We start from the raw sequence: 24631 nt of genomic DNA, 5'->3' as shown, positions 1-24631 counted from the left end.
TAAATTGGTGCCACTTACAGCAATGGTGTGGGACACACTGCAGGCTGCGGTGGCACTTTACTCGGAGACAGTGCTGGTTGGCAGGTGGATATCCTGGGGGAGCTTGAGTCTCTGCAACAGTCTGAATCGCACAAGAGCAGCGTTGTTTTCATCAATAATGATGATAACGAAAATATCTTGTCGATGAACGTGACGCTCTGAAAACGTGTTTTGGGAGATTACAACATAACGAGACGAATGTCAGTTTTCGTCTGACGTGACAAGAACAAGATGAAATTTCGCCAGTTTCTGTCATGAGTTCACAATGTGTGACATTTTCTTATCGTATGTGTAGTTCACACATCATAGAAGAGTTTGGTCATGTCACTTGTGACGTGCTGAGCCCCAACACACGCCTTTAGTGGAACTAATGTCAAGTTCTGCTTGGTAAATTTGATTGTCTTATCTTGGCTATAAATATGCCACGTAGCTTTAGGCTTTAAAAATCTGTGCTGAGTGATCATCACGCACTAAATGTAACTTTGTGGCGTTGGCATAGCGTTCGCGTTAGCTTTTAGCTACATGAGTGTCGTCTTAAAGCGGAAGATCAGGATTTTTGATATTAGGCTTAATTTTCGATTTAGCAGGGGTTTCGTTAGTTAAATTGTTTCGTTTGCAAGTTATTTGTTAGTTTCAGGGCTCCGGAGTGACTGAGCTAGCGCAAGTCAATGGCACCATTATAGCATGCCAATAAAAACAACATATGCACACATGAAACTCCTCAATGACCCATGTAATCAATGGTGTTGGCTATGTTTTCAGGATAAAGTTATTAAAACCTATCATTGCACGTCAATAATTGCAGTATGAACAGGAGCATCTGTAATCCAGAAGCTCTGCAGAAGAGCAGGGCGGAGTGATATCACATCATTTTTTTTTCCACCTCTGATTTTTTATGTTGTAGCCAGCAGCAAGTGACCACATCATATTTTTCCTCATTCTTCATAGGGAATTTGTGGAAACTTTCCTTTGCCCGTGTCTTCTGTATGTTTCCACAGCCTCCAAATGCACATTTCGCCATGTTACCGGCCGTCAGTTAACTCAGCAGACTGATGCTGCATTGGAGGAAGGTGGGAAGTCAGAGTTTCCAACCTCTGATCTGGAAAAATATCATTAGTTCCCCTCTACTATTTGATTGCTTATGAGAAGTCAGGTTTGCTGGAGGTCAAAATGTCTTTTGAAGACCAAAATAAAAAAACTTGTGACGATCAGCCATCTTTGCTGTTCACATTTGCTTGGAATGCTTTAAGATCGCAACTGGCACCCTCCGAGAAGGCTAATTGTACGCATCTAAAAATAGTCCTGCAAAATAAAATGAATTACGGCAGTTTGGTGTGACATTGTTTTGGCCGCATGGGTGTTTTGAAACAATGACCTGTGTTTTGAATTTATTTGATTATGTTGGATCTGTTCGTAGATCTGTATTGTTTTTTTTAATAATGGTGCCATTGACTCGCGCTAGCTTAGCCACTCCAGAGCCCTAAAACTAACAAATAACTTGGAAACGAAAGAGTTTGTTGAAATCAACTCCACCAACTAACTAAACCCCTGCTAACTCGAAGATTAAGCCTAATGTCAAAAATCATGAACTTCCACTTTAAACTATTGTAAAACTTTTTACATATGGTTTGTGGCGTCCATGTGAGTTTATTTCATTGAAAACAATGTACTGTTTTCCTGCTGTGTGTGTAATATCACGAAGATGGTGATGTCCTTATAGACGCCACAATTATGTGCTCGTCTGTCAATGTTCAATCGAAACTATTGGAAACCTTTTATTTATTTATTCATGGACTCAAACCTCATAATTTTACAGACGAAAACATTTTGAGTAACTGTCGACTAAAACTAGGTCCCCTTTCAGACTTACAGTGGGGAGAACAAGTATTTGATACACCGCCAATGGGAAAACCCATTGGCAGCGTATCAAATACTTGTTCTCCCCACTGTATATCCCGGTAAATTCCCATGTAAAGTGACGTGTGATTTACTTGTGTCATGGCTTTCATACATGATGGAGAGATGTCCTGGGAATAACCCGGGTTGGACTTACAGACTTGTCCCGTGTTGGCGAGTCGACGATCTCTGGGAGGGCGGCTGGCGGGATTTTATAACCCGGACTGTTGATCAGATTGTGCTTTCACACATTCAGCATTTTGGGTAAGTCTCGGACATTATAATAAGACGCGACCCGTTAAATGTCCGTGTAATCTCTGTGTCAGTTGACCCGGGAAATTGCTTTCACAAGCTTTGGCTGAGTTTGACTAAAACTAGATGAAGACGAACATGATTGACTAAATGACTAAAATATGACTAAGACGAATAAGTATGTTTGTCCAAAAGACAAAGTTGAAAATTAAAAGGGCTGGCAAAAACAACCATGCACAAGAGGCCAGGAATTGCAACTATTTCGATACCATTATTGTCTGTATTAATCTTAACCAAAACACTGACCTCTATGAAGTTGGCTCCCCATCAGAGACAAAGGTATATAAAAATTTATGTCAATCGATTGTGCCAGATGGTGCTGTAGAAAGTTTCGTTCGTCCTGCGAACGTTTTTTGTAGGTCAATCTGAGTTCTACCAGCCCACCATTTTGATCTAAAATATTTCATTTGTACAACGTTTTTTCGTGCAACAGTTTTGTATATACAAAAAAAAAAAAAAAAAAAAAAAAAAAAAAAAAGTTTTACAGCAGAAACAAAAGGTAAAATTTCCAGGTCAATTGGAGTGAGGGGAGCTGGATGGACTCTGGATGACCTAAAAAAACAATTCATAAAAGCTCCAAAACCGTTACAGCACAAACGAAATTTTTTACAGCACAAACGTAGCAAAAACAAACAACACTAATACGGTTGCGCTGGAAACGTAGGTTATTGAAATGTGTAGTTCTTTTGACGTACCATCGCAAGTCAAGACAGTGCTGGCCCATGAAAATAAAACTACAAAAATGGACGCTTCATGTGTGCAGCATCCACCCATCTGAAGGCGCGCTGCTCGCTGTTGGTCAATATATTGTTCATCTGCCTTATCTTGGTTGTATTCGTTTTGCTGCCATCTAGTGCTTATTTACAGTATCTTACATTTACAGTGGCTGTACGGGGCTTATCGATTGCGCTGCAGGCATGAAAACGAAACTATCAAATCATGAGTAAAAAAAACAAAGGTCACATGTAACGCAGGCGACACTTTGAAAACTAGTCGAGTAAAAGTATAGACACGTGCTGTAAAATGTAGTGAAGTAAAAAGTACCGTATTTTTCGGACTATAAGTCACAGTTTTTTTTCATAGTTTGCCTGGGGGTGCGACTTATACTCAGGAGCGACTTAGGTGTGAAATTATTAACACATTATGATATCATTTCACATGTTATTTTGCTGATAGTTTGGTAAACTTGTTAGCATGTTCTGTATGCTATAGTTATCTGAATAACTTAATAGCTATGGCCACGTTCGCTTTCTGCCTTTGGCAATGTGTGTTCAATTGTATCATTGACTTTTTTTATATTGAAATGCATGCTTTTAGTTTGTGGGGCTTTCACGCCCACGTGGGGGCGCACTCGCACTTGTTTATGCAAAAAAGAGCGCTCACACGCCAGAAGAAGACTGACAGCTACGCGGCGTCTCTGTCTAAGCGAGTGGGCGAGAGAGAGAGACACGGCTGCGAACCTACGTTCATTTTTTATGCGTGTAAAATATCTCTACAGAGGCAACGCCTGTGTGGATCATCTTTTCTGTTGTTGTTGTGTGTTTTCCACCCGCGATCAGACACTTGGAGCCAGTTGTGTGGTTGTTTGAACGATGTGCTAATGCTAGCGAACGCATGCTAACCATTTGTGTCATTGCTGTAATAGCACCTAATTATCTATTTAGGTTGATGCGAACCGGTTTGGTATCGTGGACGAAATTGATTCAGCAAATTATACGGACGTCCAGCATCGTCATTTGGGAGTTTAGCTCGCTGTATAGCCAGGACCGAGCCGTAGCGTCCTGGTGAGGACAGTTTGTTCACATTCCGTTGTTCATGCACTTACACTGTACACTTATTCAGCATGTTGTTCTCTATTGTATTTTTATATTAAATTGCCTTTCAAGATGACACATCTGTTCTATGTGTTGGATTTTATCAAGTAAATTTCCCCCAAAAATGCGACTTATACTCTGGTGCGACTTATGTTTTTTTTTCTCTTCGTTGGGCATTTTATGGCTGGTTGCGACTTATACTCAGGTGTGACTTGTAGTCCAAAAAATACGGTACTTTGTTTGAAGTGGTATTACTACTTCTTTACATTTCACCACTGATTTTGTGTCTGATATGGGGCCAACTCCACGGAAGTAAAACATTATTTATAGAGAAAGTCAATATCAGCTCAGTTGCAAGTGTTGTTTAACTACTTTGCCTCCTCACCTTGCTCATTACTTGTCTTTGTATCTGAATGTCCACAGTGATGGCAGTGATGACAATGACAGGAAGAGAAGTGGGCTTGCTCTTGGTTGCCACTAGCTGTTCCTAATGGTTAAAAACAGTCACAATGAAGATCAACTGAAAATGGGCCACCCTATATTATGTCCTTGAGGAGGACGTGACGCTGCTCACTTTCGCAAGACGAATTGCGATTGGACAAACATTGAGAACAAGGCGGAACGCTGCTTGGACTGTCTACATTGTCAGTTGCACACTCAGCATGATTCTTCTCTGCAAAATATACAAATCCACACATAGTTGTAATGATTAACGGTTGTTCCAGCTGGATGTCAGTTTTTATAGTGACTGATACTCTTACTTATATGCTGGACGTGTGCACTTGCATGTGAAGTTTGGCCGTCAGCAACTGCAATAGAAGTTTGAGTGGATCTTGACACCAGAAGTCGGCGAGCAAAATGTTCATCTTCTGTTGCACTTGCTAAAAGTTAAAAAAATATCACAAATACAGATTCTAAATGATTTATATATCAACAGCGTTTTGGAATAAAACTTGTGAAATCTTGATTAAGGGTCCATTGATAGTTCGGATACACGTACACGTGTCTGGTTGTGCTTGTTGTCTGTGTGTCAATCTTTTCCTGGCTGTGCGTCTCACCACCTGCTCCGCCTCATCCCCAACAATTGTCCATTTCTTTCTGCTGCTACCACCGTTGTTGTTCGGCAAAAGTACAACATGTTAGTCCACAAAGACACAGATGCAGTGCAAATATGAAAAACAATGTATCATGTGCCTTGAGATATATAGTCATGTGAAAAAATTAGACACCCAATTAAATATTCAGTTCTTTGTTAAGAAATGTTCACATATCAATGTCTGATCCTGTTTTTCTTTTTTTCTGGAGAAGAAAGTGATTTAATTGCAGGTAAACAACAAAAATCAACATTGCTTTACTGTTTAAACCAAATATATCAACAAAAATGAATATTCTAACTGAGGAAAAAGTTAGGACACCCTACCACCTAATAGCTTAGTGTTACCAACTTTAGCTGAAAACGTTTTTAATTATTTCAGAACTTGTGCAACACAACATGCCAACTGTCTGCCGCAGTTGACGCCAACAACAACATTAAAAGAGAAAGTAAAATCTCTACCGCTCCTTTCTCACTCTGTCACGTCAGCCACGCGCTGCGTTCAGGTACAGCACGCAAAACACCTCCGCCACATTAGAATTAAATTATTACTTATATTACTATTTTTATTCATAATTTAATCGTTTTGCATGTGTAATCGCCATTTGTAGTCGTACCAGCAGTATTTATTTAGGATTTAGTTTTTGAGCTGTGGATCAAATTAATCTAATTATCATGTATTTTTATGGGGAAATACGACATACGACCATTTCGACTCACAAACAGGCCCTGGAACGAATTAAATTCGTATGTAGAGGTACCACTGTACTGACAACCACCAACCTAAGAGGATGTAAAGTTCTGTGGTGATTACAGTTGACTTGACTGGAATTGGGGTTGTTCAACAGACTCTCCTCCTTCGGCCTGGTGGACTTAATGGACTGTAGAAGTCGACTTGGATCGCTATGAAGAACACGAGTAAAGTCATGTCAAATAGAGAGCATTCTTTTTATACTGAAGTTTGGTTTGTTTTTAAAAATCATGACCATGGTAAAACATCAGAGGTCCAGGAAATGTGAGGAAACACTCAAAACAACAACCAATAATCAATGAAGGTGACAAACCAACGCATATGGGTCAATATCACTATAAAGTGCCTTTGGGGTCCTCCTCAGAATAATGATCATGTAGAATAATGACTCATATTGCTACGTTGACGGCCACTATTGTGCTCATAAAATGCAGAAAATCACTGCCAGCCCTCGCAATTCAAAATGGATTGGACTTGTATCCAGGGGCGGAGATCCGTTTTCAAAAGTTGGGAACAATAAACAGTAACATTTTAGAGAATACCTATTGGAGGGGACAATGATAGACGTTATACAGCATCTTTTACAGCAATTTGTCGCTTTAATCTATCTTTCCTATCGGTATCTTTCTTAGCACTAGATTTAGAATCAGTTCAAGCGCTTTCATTGGTGAGACAAAGGATGGACACAGATTGAGAAGAAATAGGAGGAGTCTGGTAAAGGCTCATATGGCTACAGAGAGTAATTCTAAGGATCCTGGAGCTGAAAAGGAGTCTGTTAAAGGCTCATATGGCTACAGAGAGTAATTCTAAGGATCCTGGAGCTGAAAAACAAAGTGCCACACAACCACCTGAGCTTCCTGTATCATCTTCAATGACAGAACAAAAACCAAGTGCCACAAAACCACCTGAGCTCCCTGTATCATCTCTGATGACAGAACCACTGAGAAGACCTACTCGAATGAGATTGTGCTATACAAATAAATTAAGGGCAGCTTTAAACCACTCATCAGTGATTGGGCACACACCTGACTTAAATTGTTTGGTAAAAAATGGTTTCAATTGCTCTTTAAGTCTCCTTAGGCAGAGGGTTCACTTACTTATTTCCCCCTTCTGTCATTGTTGGCATGCCATCCTCATTAAAATATGAAAACATATACATGTTTGGGTTATTTTAGTTAAGGCAGACACTGTATTTTTATCGTTGTGATTTTGACAAAGAGCAGATCACATTTGATGATTTTATGCAGAAATGTGAGAAATTCTAAGAGGTTCAAATACTTTTTGAACTATAAATGTTTGTAGAGATTAGACTAACATGATTTTATGACACTATGCGGGTGTGCGCGGGTCCTCATGGGAAACGCAGCGCTGGTCCTCATGGGAAACGCAGGCAAAACATGACTGCTTTTGTCTACCGGCGTGGCTAAAATCGACTAAAACTGAAAAGTTACAGTGTATCACAAAAGTGAGTACACCCCTCGCATTTCTGCAAATATTTAAGTATATCTTTTCATGGGACAACACTGACAAAATGACACAATCAAAAGTAGTCTGTGTGCAGCCTATATAATAAAATTAATTTATTTTCCCCTCAAAATATAGCCATTAATATCCAAACCCCTGGCCACAAAAGTGAGTACACCCCTTGAAAGTTGTCAATATTAACATACAACATGTCAGCTGTCAATATTTTGTGTGGCCACCACTATTATCCAGACATGCCTTTACTCTCCTGGGCATGGAGATGACAAGAGCTTCACAGGTTGCCACTGAAATCCACTCCTCCATGACGACGTTGTGGAGCTGCCGGATATTTGAGACTTTGCGCACCTTTACCTTCCGCTTGAGGATCCCCCAAAGATGTTCTATTGGGTTCAAGTCTGGAGACATGCTTGGCCAGTCAATCACCTTTACCCTCAGCCTCTTCAGTAAAGCAGTGGTCATCTTGGTTTGGGGTCATTGTCATGCTGGAACACTCCCCTGTGACCCAGTTTCTGGAGGGAGGGGATCATGCTCTGCTGCAGTATTTCACAGTACATGTTGGAGTTTGTTTACCTCAATGGAATGTAACTCTCCAACACTTGCAGCACTCATGCAGCCCCAGACCATGAGACCAGACCACCACCATGCTTGACCGAGGCATGACACACTTATCTTTGTACTCTTCACCTGGTCGCCGCCACACGTGCTTGAGACCATTGGAACCAAACAAATGAATCTTCGTCTCATCAGACCATAGGACACGGTTCCAGTAAACCATGTGCTTTGTTGACATTCTTCAGCAAACTGTTTGCTGGCTTTCTTGTGTACCGTCTTCAGAAGAGGCTTCCTCCTGGGGTGAAAGCCATGCACACCAATTTGATGTAGAGTGCGGCGTATGGTCTGAGCACTAACAGGCTGACCCCCCACCTCTTCAATCTCTGCAGCAATGCTGACAGCACTCCTGCGACGATCTTTCAAATAAAGCATTTGTATGTGACGCTCAGCACGTGCGGTCAGCTTCTTTGGACGTCCACCCCGAGGCCTGTTCTGAGTGGACCCTGCTCTTTTAAACGCTTGAGGATCTTAGCCACTGTGTTGCAGCTGAGTTTAAGGGTGTTGACAATCTTCTTGTAGCCTTGGCCATCTTCATGTAGCGCAACAATACGTCTTTTAAGATCCTCAGAGAGTTCTTTGCCATGTGGTGCCATGTTGGAACTTTCAGTGACCAGTATGACAGAATGTGAGAAGTGCACTACAAATTTGAACACATCTGCTCCCTATGCACACCTGGACCTTGTAATACTAACGACTCACATGACATTTTGTAGGGAAAATGACAAGTAGTACTCAATTTGGACATTAAAGGTTGTAGTTTCTAAGGGGTGTACTCACTTTTGTTGCCAGGTGTTTAGATATTCATGGCTATATTTTGAGTTATTTTGAGGGGAAAATAAATGAACTCTATTATATAATCTGCACACAGACTACTTTTCATTGTGTCAAAGTGTCATTTTGTCAGTGTTGTCCCATGAAAAGATATACTTAAATATCTGCAGAAATGAGAGGGGTGTACTCACTTTTGTGATACACTGTACTAAGTATTGCTTTAAAGGGATGATTCAGACTTACACAAAAATACAGGTTACATCGCAAGCGTAGGAACGTAACTCTTTCGTAACCCGGACTACCTGTTTTGTGTCCCAAATTATTGGGGGTGGGTGAGACAGCTAAATTGAAGAGGGGGGCATCTCCTACCTGTCCTCCCCTGGGATACCCGCCCTTGGTATCAAAACTGGTGGGAGCGAATAAGTATAGTATAGTATAGTATAAGTAAATATAAATATATTAGGCTGACATATATGCATATCACTGGATGATAGGATAAAATTAATTGACTACAAGAAATCCCAAGAGCATCTTATGGTAATATTGACTCCCATAATAGATATTATTTTGTTAATCCACACCATACCATGCAAGGGGCATGAAAGAGTACCTCTTTAAATGTAACCCTACTCATTAGCATCCAGTCCTGGAATAAAATACATGAAATAAAGCTTGATGTCACAGAATAAAGGCTGTGTCAGTCTTTCATGGGCTGTGAAGATTGATGCGCTATAAATAAAGGGTTACAAAAGTCCTGTGTACAAGTGTCTGGAGAAATGCTTTATTTGCACAGCCATCGTCATGGCAGCTGTTGCATTACGCACTCACTTGCAAGTCACCACCTGACTGGACCTCGATGCTTGAGGAGAGTCACCATGGCGATGACGCACAGTAGAGGGAGAGGAGTTTGGAGAGGAACAGGGGGGAGTCTCTTCATACTGGTCACTTTGTATGTCTTCAGACATAGTATTGACTAAAGATACAAAAGGCATAAGTTTAAAATACATAAAGATATCATAATATCAGGAAGTATTTTTTCCCTCAAACTTACTGCTTTCACTGTCAGTCCTGGTTGTATCTGTCTGACTAACCCACTGCCTTTGCTTGCGCTCTACCGGACACAATCTCCTTATTGTTTGCTGAAAATATTCACCGGGCTGCATTGGTGTGCTCCTGTGTGATTGTGAGGAGCCACGAGATCGTGATGAACTTCGGCTTGTCTGAGGCTCCCCTGAGCTCCCTTGTGCAGGCCTCATAGCACTAAAATAAAAAGAGAAAACTGTAAAACAGAATTTCAGATAACAATTGTCATTAGGGGATGAAGGAAATTTATGACACAGCTGTACACTGTGCTGAACAGGCAAAGCTCAGACAGGACCAACTCACCCCTTTGAGGCTCCCTGGTGGAAAGAACAGGGAGCTGCAGTCCAAACTTGATGACTGTACTCAGAACCAACAAAACCGCTGTCAGTCCCTGGAGAAATGACCCCGTCCTACTCAACACAAAACAAATAATTAAACGACTGTACATTAATTCAAACTGCTTGGCCTGATTGTGCACAGCAAGAATAAAGACATTTTAATTCAGATGGTCATTAGAGACCTGAGAAAGCAATCTCCCAATCCCTGTTTGAGGTTTGGCACTTCTCTTCACTGGTGTACTTATTTCTGCCAGGCTACTCTGACTGCTGCTGTAGGACTTCCTGACATCCTTCCTCCTGCTATGAGTTGTGTGACGCACAGCTGAACCCCTACAAAATGACAAGATAACATCAAATAACAACAAAGACACGGCGACATACTGTGAGCTTACTGATGAACATCCATGGCTTGTTCAGGATATCTTTTCTTGAAGTCAGCAGAACTCAAGTTAACAGTCTCAACTTCCTTATCTGGGACCTCTACTGGACGAAGTAGCAAAGATGTATGTTGCGTCTGGAAGGAAGGGCAAACCCATTGTTGCATATTTCAAAGTTCTTTTACGACAAAGACACTAAAGAGCCTATTATGTACAACTGCACAATGTATTGTGGTCAATCTAAAATCAGATTTACAGTGGTATGAAAAAGTATTTGAACCTTTTGGAATTTCTCACATTTCTGCATAAAATCCTCAAATGTAATCTGCTCTTTTTCAAAATCACGATAAAAATACAGTGTCTGCTTTAACCAAAAATAACCCAAACATGTGTATGTTTTCAAATTTGAATGAGGATAGCATGCAAACAATGACAGAAGGGGTAAAATAAGTAAGTAAACCCTCTGCCTAAGGTGACTTAAAGAGCATACGACACCAGAAAAAAAGTCTTAAATGGCATTATTATGTGAATTAGAATCATATTTTGAGACGATTCGACCATATACAACAATTTAGCAAAGCGCAGATGACGAGAAATTAGTCTTTTAATCTGCCGGTTAGCCACGCCTACAATTATAGGGCTTTAGCGTCCCCAACAGGTGGATGACGTCAGCGGTAGACTAGGCTCATTGGTTTTACTATTCAGCCCATTGAGGGGGAATTGTTCAGAACGAGGAAAATGAGACGAAGAGAGCTGCAAAATGTCATTGTTTCAGTCTCTCTACTCCCAATATTTTTACAGGATATTCTTTTTATCCAAGTATTTTCCCCAATAGCTATATAAATGGCTTGAGAAGGACCAGTCAGCCCGTCGAGGGGGAACTATTCACAATGAGGAAAACGCGACGAAGAGAGCGGCAAAATGTCATTGTTTCTGTCTCTTTACTTCAATATTTTTACAGGATATTCTTTTTATCCAAGTATTTTTCCCCAATAGCTATATAAATGGCTTGAGAAGGACCAGTCAGCCCGTCGAGGGGGAACTATTCACAATGAGGAAAACGCGACGAAGAGAGCGGCAAAATGTCATTGTTTCTGTCTCTTTACTTCAATATTTTTACAGGATATTCTTTTTACCCAAGTACTTTCCCCAATTGCTAAATAAATGGCATGGTCATGACAAATAACTTGTGCTAAATGGAATATAAAATAATAAAAATCCATTTATTCAAGACGACATGGCAAAATTACTCCATAATGGTCAAAACAGTCGACTTTACCTTTACTGTCACACCTGCCGAACGATATTTTATGACACCTAAATCGGACATATGTCATTTCCCTTCCCCGGCTTCGGAGAATGTAAACAGACCAGAAGGAGTGACAGCTAGCCGACATGCTAACCCGAACCGAGGGATGTTTCAAAGTCTTCGAAGTGGAAAATCACACATAACTAGCCTGGATTATTTGACATGACGACCCGGTTGTCGAGTTTCTTTGCGGATCGGCAAACCGCCCGGCGGAGAGCAATTTACAGTTCGTTCCCTGGAGGAGGGTGGCTGGAATTGTTGTGTAGCTAACGTGCTAACAGCTAACTGCTAATTAGCGTGAGGATAGCTTTTTACATGCCTATCAATGATCAAACGTAAGTAGTCCTTTATTTAAAGGAATTTTATAGTGTTTACTTTGTAATCACTGTATTCGTATTTGACATAATACAAAACAAGATGTTTACTCACTTCCTTGTAAGTCCAATGGTCCCACAGTAAATATCCACGGTGAATGGGAACCTTTTGAAACTCCAAAAAGGCGCATACGCCTCTCCCGCATACAGAATGATTTTTCTGCAGCCGTTTGGCTGGCGTGATGCAAAAAATAAAAGTATTAATCCGCAAAATCAGCTGAATCCTTCGTCCTCATACACAACAGTACACTGTAGCGTGAAGAGGACGTCTTCTACCGTACACGTCACAGCGCCCTCCTCCTCAATGCGAGACCGAAGCCGGAAGTCACTCATTTTCCTGGCGCGGGATTCAAAAAACTAAATAAATATAGCGATCGCTTCCACACACATCCAAGCGGTCCATATCATTCAGGAGCATAAAATACCACGTGTATTATGAAATAAACATGCTTTTTCGTGTCACAAGCACTTTAAAGAGCAATTGAAACCAATTTTTACCAAACATTTTAAGTCAGGTGTGTGCCCAATCACTGATGAGTGGTTTAAAGCTGTCCTGCCCACTATAAAACACACACCTGGTAAGAAATGTCTTGATGAGAAGCATTGTCTGATGTGCATTATGGCTCAGTCAAAAGACCTGCAATCAAGAATTGTTGATTTGTATAAAGCTTGGGAAGGATACAAAACCATCTCTAAAAGTCTGGATGTTTATCAGTCAACAGTCAGAGAAGTTGTCTACGAATGGAGAGAGTTTGGCACTGTTGCTTCCTTCCCATAGAGTGGCCGACCACCAAAGATGACGCTACAATCTGACCGAACTACAGCAGTTTTGTAGAGAAAAATGGGCCAAGATGAGCCCTGATTGATGTGCCAGACTGATCTGCTGCTACAGGAAGCGTCTGGTTGAAGTTATTGCTGCCAAGGGGTGGGGGTCACATAATATTAAATGTTCACTTATTTTTCCCCCTTCTGTCAATGTTTGCATCCTATCCTCATTAAAATATAAAAACCTATAAATGTTTGGGTGGTTTTAGTTAAAGCGGACACTGTCATCTGTGTGATTTAGACAAAGATCAGATCACATTTGATGGGGATTTTACGCAGAAATGTGAGAAATTACAAAAGGTTCAGATACTTTTTCATACCACTGTATATGTAGTCACTTCTGCAACATTACAAAATACAGTATTTTTTGTGAATACATTGATAAATTCAATTCACCATCAATGCCCCACGAATGGGAAACAATTCTGTTGTGTAATATGTTATAGAAAATACAGATTTTGAAAGGAACCTCGAGATTTCTGAACAGATACCCGAGTGTATTAATTCACAATTTAAGTCTTGAACAGTTTCAGATTATTTTTGGACAAAATGAAATGAGTTAAGATCCCTAGTAAACCATTTTATGCAAGTTCAGATTGTTGGTTTTACACCTTGCTTGGACCTGTATTTTCATATCTTGAGTGTTTTCCAAGACAACAGTTGTTGTAAAAGGTAGGGATGTCTCAATCTCATATTTTTGCAAGCGAGTCCGAGTCACCTCATTTTGAGTATCATTACAGAGTAATCTGATACCTCAGAAATGTATTAAGGAGGGGGGATAAAAGCACCTCCTAATGTCTTTTTTTCCTGGCAATCAGAACAAAGCTATCACAACATTATATGACACACATGAAAGGGTTATGAGTACAGTGGTTTCAACAAAGTGGGAGGACCTCCTTTTTTTGTAAATCAGTTGTGCAGCACAAAATAGTTAAACATTGACATCCAATCCAATTTGACTGGGAGGCTGACAGCGATCGTCCAATTGCTGCCATCTCTCCCAGTCGAAATGGATTAAATGTCTATTGCTGTCAAGAGTTAATATTGTAAAAAAAAAAAAAAATTTTTTTAAATCTTTTTTCTTTTAACCAGATTCCGATCATCTGAAAATGACGTAATCGGGCCCGATTTCCAATCACGTGATCGAATCGGGGCATCCATAGTAAAAGGTAAATGTCCAAATATTTTTCAATTCAAACACATCATTTCAACAAGCCAATCAGCTCCTAACAACATGCGCTTCAGACAAATTGAAATTCCATCTGATCTCACAGAGTTTATGACTGAATCAGCACAGGTCAAAATACACTACCGTTGACAGAGAAGGGTGATATTACCTCAGAGTGAGAATCATCAGATGGCGAGGTTTTTCGGGCTTGAAGGCAAAGAGAATGAGCGGAATCAGCATCACGGGTGCTCTGATCCACAACCTCTTTCAGCTCATCCATATGCCGCCCACACTGGTAAATAAACTCCTCCAGCTCCCTAACAGACAGGCAACATAAAAACCTAATTATTAACTATACACGCAATGTATGCTGTCAAAATTGAATCTGGCAGCCCTACCGGTTGGGGTCAAATTTGCTGTGCTTTGCCCCTTGCTGCTGAAGGACTTTGTGCTCCTTCTTGGCACACAAGTATCCCTTTTCTAAAGATTCCAGTCCTTGACAAAGTTGAGTGAAACCCTAAGACAGAAGCACTAGTTTATAAGTGAATATTTGATAATGACCATTTCTTCAGATGGATTTGAAATATTTGGTTTTACCTTCACCTGGTGGAAAGGTGTTTTGCTCTTCAGCGAGTCCTCAAAATGTTGAAGCTAAATGATTAAAAAAAAAAAAAAAAAAATTGTGATTTAACCACTCACACACATAATATTCACAACTAGGGTTGCCAACTCCCTGAAAAAATAGAAAAGGGACATCTCATTGGTAGAGCCGGCCGGCCCGCAAACTGTCACCCTTTAATTATTTTTTTTGTTTGTGAAAATTATTTTTTCAATTATCAATTATAATATTATAATAATTTTATGCAAACCTGAATTACTTAGGGACGGTACATATTTGAGTTATATAAGCATGTTAAAAAAAATTTATTAGGAATGTATTTTTGGCCATTTAAAAAAAATACTTTTTAAAAAAATGCAAACATAAACTCTGAAGTAAACTTTTTTGTAAACCACTAAGGTGGGTGCCAAGTCCCCTCAAAATTAACATTTTTGCAAATGATCGCTCCAAATATAATGTAGAAATACAAATTAAATTGACAGAACACAAAATTTAATACAATTGGTGAAAGTAGAGATGAAACGTTTACTCGAATAATTCGAGTAACTCGATTTTAAAAATTGATCGAGCAATTTTCTCCGCCTCGAGGATTTGTTCAATTTTGCCAGCTCTAAGTATGATGTTTTCCCGGACTACTTCTAATGCGGCACAATGCGCTGGCGTCACGTGCGTACAGGAAGAAGACAGAGGCTGTGGATACATTTGATTTTAACCATGCATGAATATAGAGTTAACGACGAAGAAGCTGACGAAAGCGAAGAGGAAGGCACCAAGAAAATCCAGAAAATTTCAAAAGAGTGGAAGCATTTCAAGCTGGAGACCAAGGCGAACACTGTTTAATGTATTCACTGTAAGACAGCGCTATGCTATACTCAATACTGCAGCTCCACCGAATGACACATTGATACAGCGATACTCGGGACAAGGTAAAATTAAGTTAAGGTAGTGGTAATAAATAAGATAACCATTACTGTACCTTGCTAACGTAATGTTAGCCTTACGGAGGGCTAGGTTTCTATGTGGCTATGTGTGGCTAACGTGTCTTTCATACCCCGAATGACACATTGATACAGCGATACTCAGGACAAGGTAAAATTAAGTTAAGGTAGTAGTGATAAATAAGATAAACATTACTGTACCTTGCTAACGTAATGTTAGCCTTACGGAGGGCTAGGTTTCTATGTGGCTATGTGTGCCTAACGTGTCTTTCATACAGGCTTAATTCAATCTGTTAAAACAGCGCTGTTATACAATAAAAGTATAACAAAGCTATACGTCAATGTTAGCTCATTAGTCATTGATGGATAAAATACCAAGTAGCATTGGTGCCTAATGTGCTTCAATACAGTAGGTATCATACTTTTTGAACACTGCAAAAACTCAAAATCCTATTCAGGACAATATAGACTAACTTAAAACTTAACTAGAACTTATAAATAGCTTTTTGTTTTTTTCCCGTCACATCTGAGGTGCAGTTGTTGGCTGCTTTCAACAATGTACTTCTAAAATAAAGACATTGGTTGTCTAAAAATGGTTCCACATTAGGTGAAATTAACCTCATATCCCTCACACTCTAATGTTGTCTTCTGTTAAAATCATGCAAGGGCGTAGGTTTGCATAGGGACATAACACTACAAATTTTTCAGGATGCTCAATTGTCCTCACCAACTTTATTTGCCTTATATAGTAATGAGTTCAGTTATATGTCGACATCATGCTGCCTCCTCTGCCCCCTTTGAAGAGGGATATTTGAAGTTTTTTTTTCCGGCCAGCAGCAGCAGCGACTGTAAGCAACGTTAAAAGACAGGAGATAGGGAATACACAACTAATTTCGCGACTGAAAGTCCAACTTGCATCAGTTAGCACAACATTAAACTGTGTGAACTTGCGTACCTGCAAAACTCGAGTAGGAAGCTGTTTAGAGCAGTGATCCCCAACCACCGTGCCAAGGACCAGTACCGGGCACCTGCCTGTATATTACTAAAAGGTCACAGGCCAATTGCACATGAATAACCAACAGTGCTCTGCACGGCGGAAGCTCAACAGCAACAACAAATATTAATATGGCTATGATGCAAGCATGTCTTACCTATTTGAGGACACCAAAGAGAGTCTTTCCTGGACTCCACGGTCTAAATCTGTGGCTAACTCTTCCTCAATAGGCACTATTATAGAACTATCATCATAATCATGATCATTTTTGACCTCAAATTAAATTTTAAAAAATTTCACTGTTTTTGTAAAGAAAAAAAAAATTGAATTTACGCCATGTTAACGCCTCCTCTGTCAACGGTTAACTTTTCCGTTCCAATAGCCCCTTAGGGCCCAAGTACACCAGATGCGTGATCGTTGCGGTTCCGGTCCGACTCCGGTAAAAAATAGCGCCGGAGCCAATCTGTTCCCATTAGGTAAAAAATAGCGCCGGAGCCAATCTGTTCCCATTATATCCTATTGTTCAACGTATACCGGCCGTGTCAGTGCTCCGGATTGACTGCGAACCATCTCCGGTGTGCCGCATGCCCGCCGGATGGTATAGGCTATTTTCTATTTTTGCCGGACACGCATCCGACAAAATGGGCGGAGCTGGGCCTCGACGTAACAGCCCAGTTGCTTATTCACGGTTTAAACACCAGCGAACATGGACGAAGAACGTTTCATCATGGAGGTGGAAAGTCACAAAGTGATATACAATGCAGCAGATCGTTATTATAAGGACAGCATTAAAAGCGAAGCTGCGAGGTGTCCTATTATGTGTGTTTTTCTGGCAATGATATCAAACACACGAAGTGCTGACAACTTTGAGCGAAAAAACAAAAACAAAAAACGCAGCGTATCTGGCAGTGGTTCCACCGCATAAATTCTCATGCCCGTCGCACACACAATGTCGGTTTGTATACAGAGTCGAGGGGGAAAAGTACCAAAGAGAATAGAGACACCCACAAGTTTCGAACTGGTGGTTTATTCGAGACGTTTCTCTTTCTTTCCTACATTTTACTTGACTTTTCATAGAAAAGCCAACAGTTTGCGCTGGGCAAAGGAATTTTCAGTGTTGAGACACCAATTCCAAGTCCGCTGTTTTTTAGCTCGTGTAGTATATAATTTGCTATCCATTTTATAAATATTGCAGATTTAACAGTTGTTTATAACAGCTCTATGAGATGTTATGTGCCATAAATTTTAAATGTGCACAAAGATATGAACCCACCGACACAACCAAGGGCATAATAGGGCCCCTCCCCTTCCCCCCACACACGGAGCCCTGATCTCAACTTGATGCAGTCAATCTGGAATTAAGAGACAGACTAACTAAAATATCAATATGCAAAGAAAAAATGTGCTCTCTCTGCTTCTCTGATGAGTATAGACCCCTTTTTTTTTCTCCGTTGTTTTAAATGGCACATTATTGCGCGCGATCACGCGAGCGCTCAAGAGGGAACGGAGTTGGCGGACTGCAGCCGTGCGCAGCCGGTATGATTTGCCTGTTTTTGACATACTGCGTGGCACGTAGTCAACACTGAACCGGTCCGGAACCGCAACAATCATGCATCTGGTGTACTTGGGCCCTTATTCAACGTGACCCAGTAGCAAGCAAGGTGTGAGGTGGTGACCATGTTATGAAAAAAAAAACAAAAAACTTTTTCAACATGTACATTTAATCACCAAAGTTAAATAAGCTTTTGTTTCAATGTGTTTTATTGATTTATTAAAAAAAAAAAAAATCTCCCCAACACTAGGGGGTGCTGCAGCACCCCATCTCCTGCACCACTGTTAATATATTGTTTTTGAAAACAAAAGGTTTGAATCTAACGGTGTATCACCTAAACCAGTGGTGTCCAAACTATTCCTCATAGGGCCGCAGTGGGTGCTGGATTTCATTCCTACAAAACAAGACGACATCTTTTCACTAATCTGGTGTCTCACAAGTGTAATCAGTTGATTGCAATCAGGTGCTGTTTGTTTTAGCACAAACTTCATTGGTTAAACTGTCTGTGCTCAATTGGAAGGAACAAAAACCAGGACCCACAGCGGCCCTTGAGGACAGGTTTGGACACCCATGACCTAAACCAATATAGATTTATTTTGCATTGATCATTTAGCCTACCAATTAATTAGGTTCATATTCATTAGAAATGTAGCCCTGTAACCCGTTCAAATTTTTTGGTCTTATTAATGTCCCGTTCCCAGCAAAAAGTGTACATGCTGGTTAATGTTATATCGTCCCAATGTTGAAACCAAACCTACATCCTTATCATGTAAGCGACCATACATCGACCAATGAGATTAGTAAGTTTTCGTATTGTTATTGTTTCGTTAACTCATTGGTCAAAAAGCAGGAAAGGCAGGGGAATGCGTTTCCCTGTGTATTCTAGAAAAAGCACTATACCAATATTTGTTCGTTGTACAATTAAAACACTATTTTCGAGTTTCATTAAATACAGGACAAAGCGCGTACCCTTGAAAGCTCAATACGGGACGCGTACTTTTGTTTCTGAATACGGGACGAATCCGTTTTTCAAGGGAGGGTTGGCAACCCTATTCACAACCCCAAAATAAGAAGGGCCAACCTTCTGAAGGAACTTGTCCGCTTGTGCGTAAAGTGAATTTGCCACCTTCTGACTGCCTTGCCACTCTGCGCTCTTTGAAATGGAGGCAGACAGACATAGTCCAGAGGGAACTCCTGTTCATACGGACATACTTTCTTAGATGCATCTTCTACTGAAATGTTTTATGACGGCTTCCATTGCAGTGTTTATTTGTATCTTTAGAGCGAAAACTATTTTGTAATCATTGAATTAATGCAGTAGATTTTCAAAAGGTAGATTAATTTACTTTTGTGCGTGCTTTGTCCACTTGGCTGAGGAGAAACTGCGCTAGGCTGCACTTTCTGAGCTTGAGGAAAGTCCAGCTGCATGAACTTGGACGGCTCAACTTGCACTTCTAATGGCATCACGTGAGGAGGCTTTGGTTGTTCAGAGTACAGGTTAACCTAGAGAAAACAAAATGAAGTCATTTATATTTATAATTTTGACTTAAAAATGACTTGCAAACTTGCAATTGACCACACTTTCATTTTGTTCTTTTTAAACTTAACCCGATATAATGAAAGTAATCAATTTAAACCTTGGCTTCCAGCCGTAGGCGGTCAATTGTGTTCGCTGCCTCGGCATACTTAGTCAGCAGTCTTCCATGGTCCTCCTGCAGCCAGAGGAAGAGAAAATATGGAAGAATCAAAAGTCCCATTTTCAATATTTGCTTCCAAATTTAGCTGCTGTACATACAGTTATATTGAGTCAAGAATGACATTTGTAATTGTTTTTTTTTTTTACCTCGAGTAATTTCACCTTAATGAATTTCACCTATATCTGCTACAACTACAGTATTAACTGTTTGTTGAGAAAGAGTAAAAATTAACTATTTATGTGGTTGTCATCATTAGAAATATTAAAACTGCTGTATAAACAGTAGAGATGTGTATGGGAGGCCGTTTGAGAAGTAAATCATACTTTCATGCTTTCACATGCACAACTATAGCCACACACACACACTAATATCCTCTCTCACACACACTAGTATACTCTCTTAAACCCTATTATACCCTCTCACACATAGTAGTATACGCTCTCACATACACACCTATAGTCTCTCACACCCACTACTGTAGTCTCTTACACACAACTAGTCTCATACGCACAGTTATAAAAATAATTTTTCATTCTTGATTTAAATAGCCCCATGACACTTCACCTTTGCTTTACTTTATTTTTAGGGCTGTAATCTTTAAAGTGGTGTTCAAATCATCTTTCTTCCTAAATGTGCACAGTATAATTGTCAGTGTATGAGACTATACCTTTAATTGTGAGAGAATATAGTACTGTCTGTGAAAGACCATACTACAATGTGTGAGCGAGTATAGTAGTGTGAAGGAGAGACTAGTGTGTCTGAGAAACTATAGTAGTGTGTGTGAGAGACTATACTAGTGTGCGTGAAAAACTACATTATTAACTGTGAGAGACTATACTATTATATGTAAGAGTATAGTAGTGTGTGAGAGACTATACTTGTGAGTATAGTAATGTGTCAGAGAGTATAGTAGTGTGAGAGACTATACTACTGCGCAGTGACGTGCGGTCAGGGGAGGCAGGTGAGGCAGAGCCTCACCTGTCATCATGACAAAAAAATAATAATAGCATCAAATTTATATTAATATTTGTCCATTGCTCTTTATTTATGACTCATTTCAAACATTTTTTATAGTCAAAATCGCTGAATTTGCCTATTTCCTGTTCAAATAAAGAAATGAAACGAGAGGTGCGGCAGCAATGAGTAAAGCCTCACCTCTGATTGCGCAATCCTTAACAAACTGGGTTGATACATGGAATTGGAGCGTGCTGGTTGCCGTACATCTGTATGTCGCCATTATAATGTTTCCAGATACGTTTATTTGACCTGATTTTCCTCAGTCTGGCTAATGTCTTTAAACCTTAAAGTTTAATGTTTGTTAGCGACATATTTAGTTTTGCTGATGGGAAATAAAACCGCAGTGAAAAGACACAGGCTGCGGCAGATAGTACTCTGCCGCACTGCAAGGGGGCGTAAGTGAAACTGGACTTTCCGTTAAAAGTGGACGCGGTTAACACAACACCGGTGTTGTCCGGAGCTAAAAGGTTTGCTTCAAACTACGGGACCGAGGATAACTCGCGCTTTTCAAACGGACTGGTACACCCGAAAAGACTGTCTATGTGGCTGTCTTTCGAAAAATCGCCTTTGCTGCTTTCCCTGCCTTTTCTTCTCAACTTGTGCCAATGTCTGGACTAACACGAGATATTGTGACATTAAAAAACTACCACGAAGCCTCAGCAAACATGAGAGCTCGACCAATCACATTCAAAGCCTGTTTGCTTTAAAAACTTTTGGAAGCTCAAGGATCGATTTGGCTTTGACGAACAGCGGAAGCTCAACGGTAGCATCCTCAAAAGCTAAGGTAAAGAAAAAGAGTTTGAAAGACCTCATTAATGCAACCTGCATCCTAGCTAAACAGGAGTTAACATTTGGTGGTAACGATGAGCGTGTAGCTCTTCTAAAAGTGGCATATATGTAGAACGATTACATGGTTTTGCTGAGAAAGATGAAAGGTTAGCTAGACATTTGGACACATCCACTGTGTTTTCTGGCTTGTCAAATAGAACACAGAACGATCTAATTGAAGCAATCCTCTCCATTGAGGCGGAGAGATTTTTTTTTTTAAAGTAAAGGAAAATAAGGAGGACTTTTACTAAAAGGGCGTAGGTTTGCATAGGGACGTAACACTACCAACTTTTCAGCATGCTAAAATTATCCCCACCAACCTTTAAGCAACCTTACCTTTTTTGCATGATATAATGTTCAGTTATATAGAGAATTTAGATCTTTCAATAGTTCCGTATGTTGTAAGGATAGAATTGACCCTACCATTATTAAGTGAATTATTTTCACTATGTTTATGTTTGCTAATAAAAACCAGACATTTATTCAGGAAGTTTTCAAAATGTTTCTTTAGTATTTTTTGAAAACAAAGGTTTGAATTGAACAGTGTATCATCTAAACCAATGCACGTAAAAGTTATTATCAGTAGATAAGGATTTATTTTGCATTGATCATTTTGCCAATTAATAAATTAGGTTCATATACATTAGAAATGTGGCCCTTTGCCCCCTTCATCCAATCTGTTTGGTCCAATTAATGTCCCGTCCCCAGCAAAAAGTGTACTTACATGCAGGTTATGCTGTTATATCGTCCCTACGAATGTTGAGACAAAACCTATGCCCTTCCAAAGTAACGCCGGTTTTTGTGGTGAAGGACAGGCGCAAGACCACAAACAGTTTTCATTTCAATCTTATTAAAAAAAAAATTAAAAAAAGAGCTTGGACCAAGAAAAATACAATAGAATATTTAAAAACTAAATTTTGGCCTTAAATAAAATATTATTTTTCTTTTCACACTTTTTGTTTAGCAATCTGTAATAAATTGATTAAAGTTTCAGAATTAAAAGTTTTAAAAACCACTGAATATTTCACTAAAGGTCAGAATTGAATTCTGTGGTTTTGTACACCACTCTTTACTCTCATTTATGTTGCATTAATTATAGAATGGTGACGGCCAACACATTGAGGGTGTAGAGCAAATGCATGTTATTTTCTTACTTTTACGTATCGATAATATGTACCGTGTGTGCCTGTTTTGTGAAGAATGCTGATGAGATATGAAATAACCAGTAGCCAATTGAATAAGCTACCCTTTTTGGTTTATATATTTGGAAATCTGACACTAAAGGAGTCAGTGCCTCACCAACCATGAACCTCACCGCACGTCACTGCTACTGCGTGTGAAAGAGTATACTAGTGTGGGTGACATACTAGTACAGTATACGTGAGAGACTATACTACTAAGTGTGAGAGAGAATAGTAGTGTAGGTGTAACAGTACAGCTGTACATATGTGTGAGATGTTACAGGTGAAAGCAAACATTATTTACATCTCAAACAGTGCGATATGTGCGTGACTAGTTGTTTAATCGTTTAACCGTTTACTGATAATTAAATGTTTTGTATTTTGCTAGTCGGTTAAACGCAGCATCATGCATCTTGAGCCCCTTTCAGGCATACTGTACGCTAAACTCAGGTTAAGTCCCGGGATTTAAACTGGTAGCCCTTACGTTGCGGCCATTAACCGGGTTGCATTCCACTATTATGCCTGGGACTTCACCGGGACGCGGCATGTATGCTAATAATTCCCCGGTCACAGCGCGAAGGCTGATGACTTAAATATCTTGGCGGGCCAATCGTCATTTCCTCTTTCTTCGCAGTAAGATGAAAAGCGGTAAAAAATCATCGCAATCATCAACATGGCAAACTGAAAAGATACCAAAATTTAATTGGAAACATAACGAAATTAATTTGCTACTGAATCTTAGAACCAAGGAGGAGACAGCCCATCGTTCATCTTTGGAAATGTGTTGTTCACTTTGTTGCCGATGCCCAACAAAAATGACGTAATGTCCGGGTTGTAAAATACAGTCCTTCAACCTTCACGCACAGAGAGTGCAGAGTCATCAACAAGGGACAAATCTGAAAGTTTCCAACCCCGGTAATTCCCAGTACATCTCCCCATGTCTGAAAGCCACACAGGAATTTAGCGGGATTTAAGTCTGAAAGGGGCTTTGGTCTTCGCGCCTCTGCCTCTTTAACCCCCTACCGACAACAAATGTATATAAAAGCTTTTGCACTGTTTATTGTGTTTTCAATCATGGTCAAATGTTTGGGGTGAGGTTATGTGATTGTTTTTGATTATGTGTGGACGCTAACTGATACATGCTAATCGTTTGTGTGGATTGTTATTGCTGTATCAGCAGCTAGTTATAAAGGCGAATATGAATTGCTGTTATTGAAGATGAAACTGACATTTTTATTTTAGTTTCATTCTGCAAGTGTTGATGTCATGAGCAGCTGAATGAAGTCAGCAAGGCACACGGACGTCTGACTTCGCCATTTTGGAGCTTGCCTTGCTGTCTAGCTAGGACTTAGCTCCAATGTCTTGGTGAGGACAGTACAATGACCTATAATACATGTTTTTGGATAGTTATTTTGAGATTTAGGTGTTTTTTATTGTTATTTTAAGTTTTTAGGGGTATTTATGGGTACTTAATGGGTTCATTTTGACTTTCACGGAAATTCGGGTTACGTCACCAGCGTAGGAACGGAATCGTTCGTAACCTGGGGACAACCTGTAT

At 39.9% G+C, this 24631-nt stretch overlaps 1 protein-coding gene across 5 annotated transcripts in view; it reads right to left on the bottom strand.

Annotated features, from left to right (window-relative positions):
• Positions 1-24631, bottom strand: part of akna (AT-hook transcription factor) — a 52384-nt gene that overhangs the window by 1145 nt on the left and 26608 nt on the right. For 4 of the 5 annotated variants that reach the window (XM_057819663.1, XM_057819664.1, XM_057819665.1 and 1 more), the window contains 17 exons: positions 19988-20062; positions 19697-19853; positions 19432-19544; positions 14845-14898; positions 14646-14764; positions 14417-14564; positions 10587-10708; positions 10377-10524; positions 10160-10266; positions 9825-10033; positions 9602-9746; positions 5938-6057; positions 5062-5165; positions 4823-4942; positions 4636-4734; positions 4447-4548; positions 19-121 (listed from right to left, as the gene is read on the bottom strand). In XM_057819663.1, coding sequence (XP_057675646.1) covers positions 19-121; positions 4447-4548; positions 4636-4734; positions 4823-4942; positions 5062-5165; positions 5938-6057; positions 9602-9746; positions 9825-10033; positions 10160-10266; positions 10377-10524; positions 10587-10708; positions 14417-14564; positions 14646-14764; positions 14845-14898; positions 19432-19544; positions 19697-19853; positions 19988-20062 — 2045 coding nt within the window. The remainder of the gene's footprint in view (positions 1-18; positions 122-4446; positions 4549-4635; positions 4735-4822; positions 4943-5061; positions 5166-5937; positions 6058-9601; positions 9747-9824; positions 10034-10159; positions 10267-10376; positions 10525-10586; positions 10709-14416; positions 14565-14645; positions 14765-14844; positions 14899-19431; positions 19545-19696; positions 19854-19987; positions 20063-24631) is intronic. The other variant, XM_057819666.1, reaches the window with a different exon arrangement.

The sequence above is a fragment of the Corythoichthys intestinalis genome, chromosome 17, assembly GCF_030265065.1.
Source record: "Corythoichthys intestinalis isolate RoL2023-P3 chromosome 17, ASM3026506v1, whole genome shotgun sequence".
NCBI classification, from domain to species: domain Eukaryota; kingdom Metazoa; phylum Chordata; class Actinopteri; order Syngnathiformes; family Syngnathidae; genus Corythoichthys; species Corythoichthys intestinalis.
This window is presented reverse-complemented; position numbering and strand designations above follow the sequence as displayed.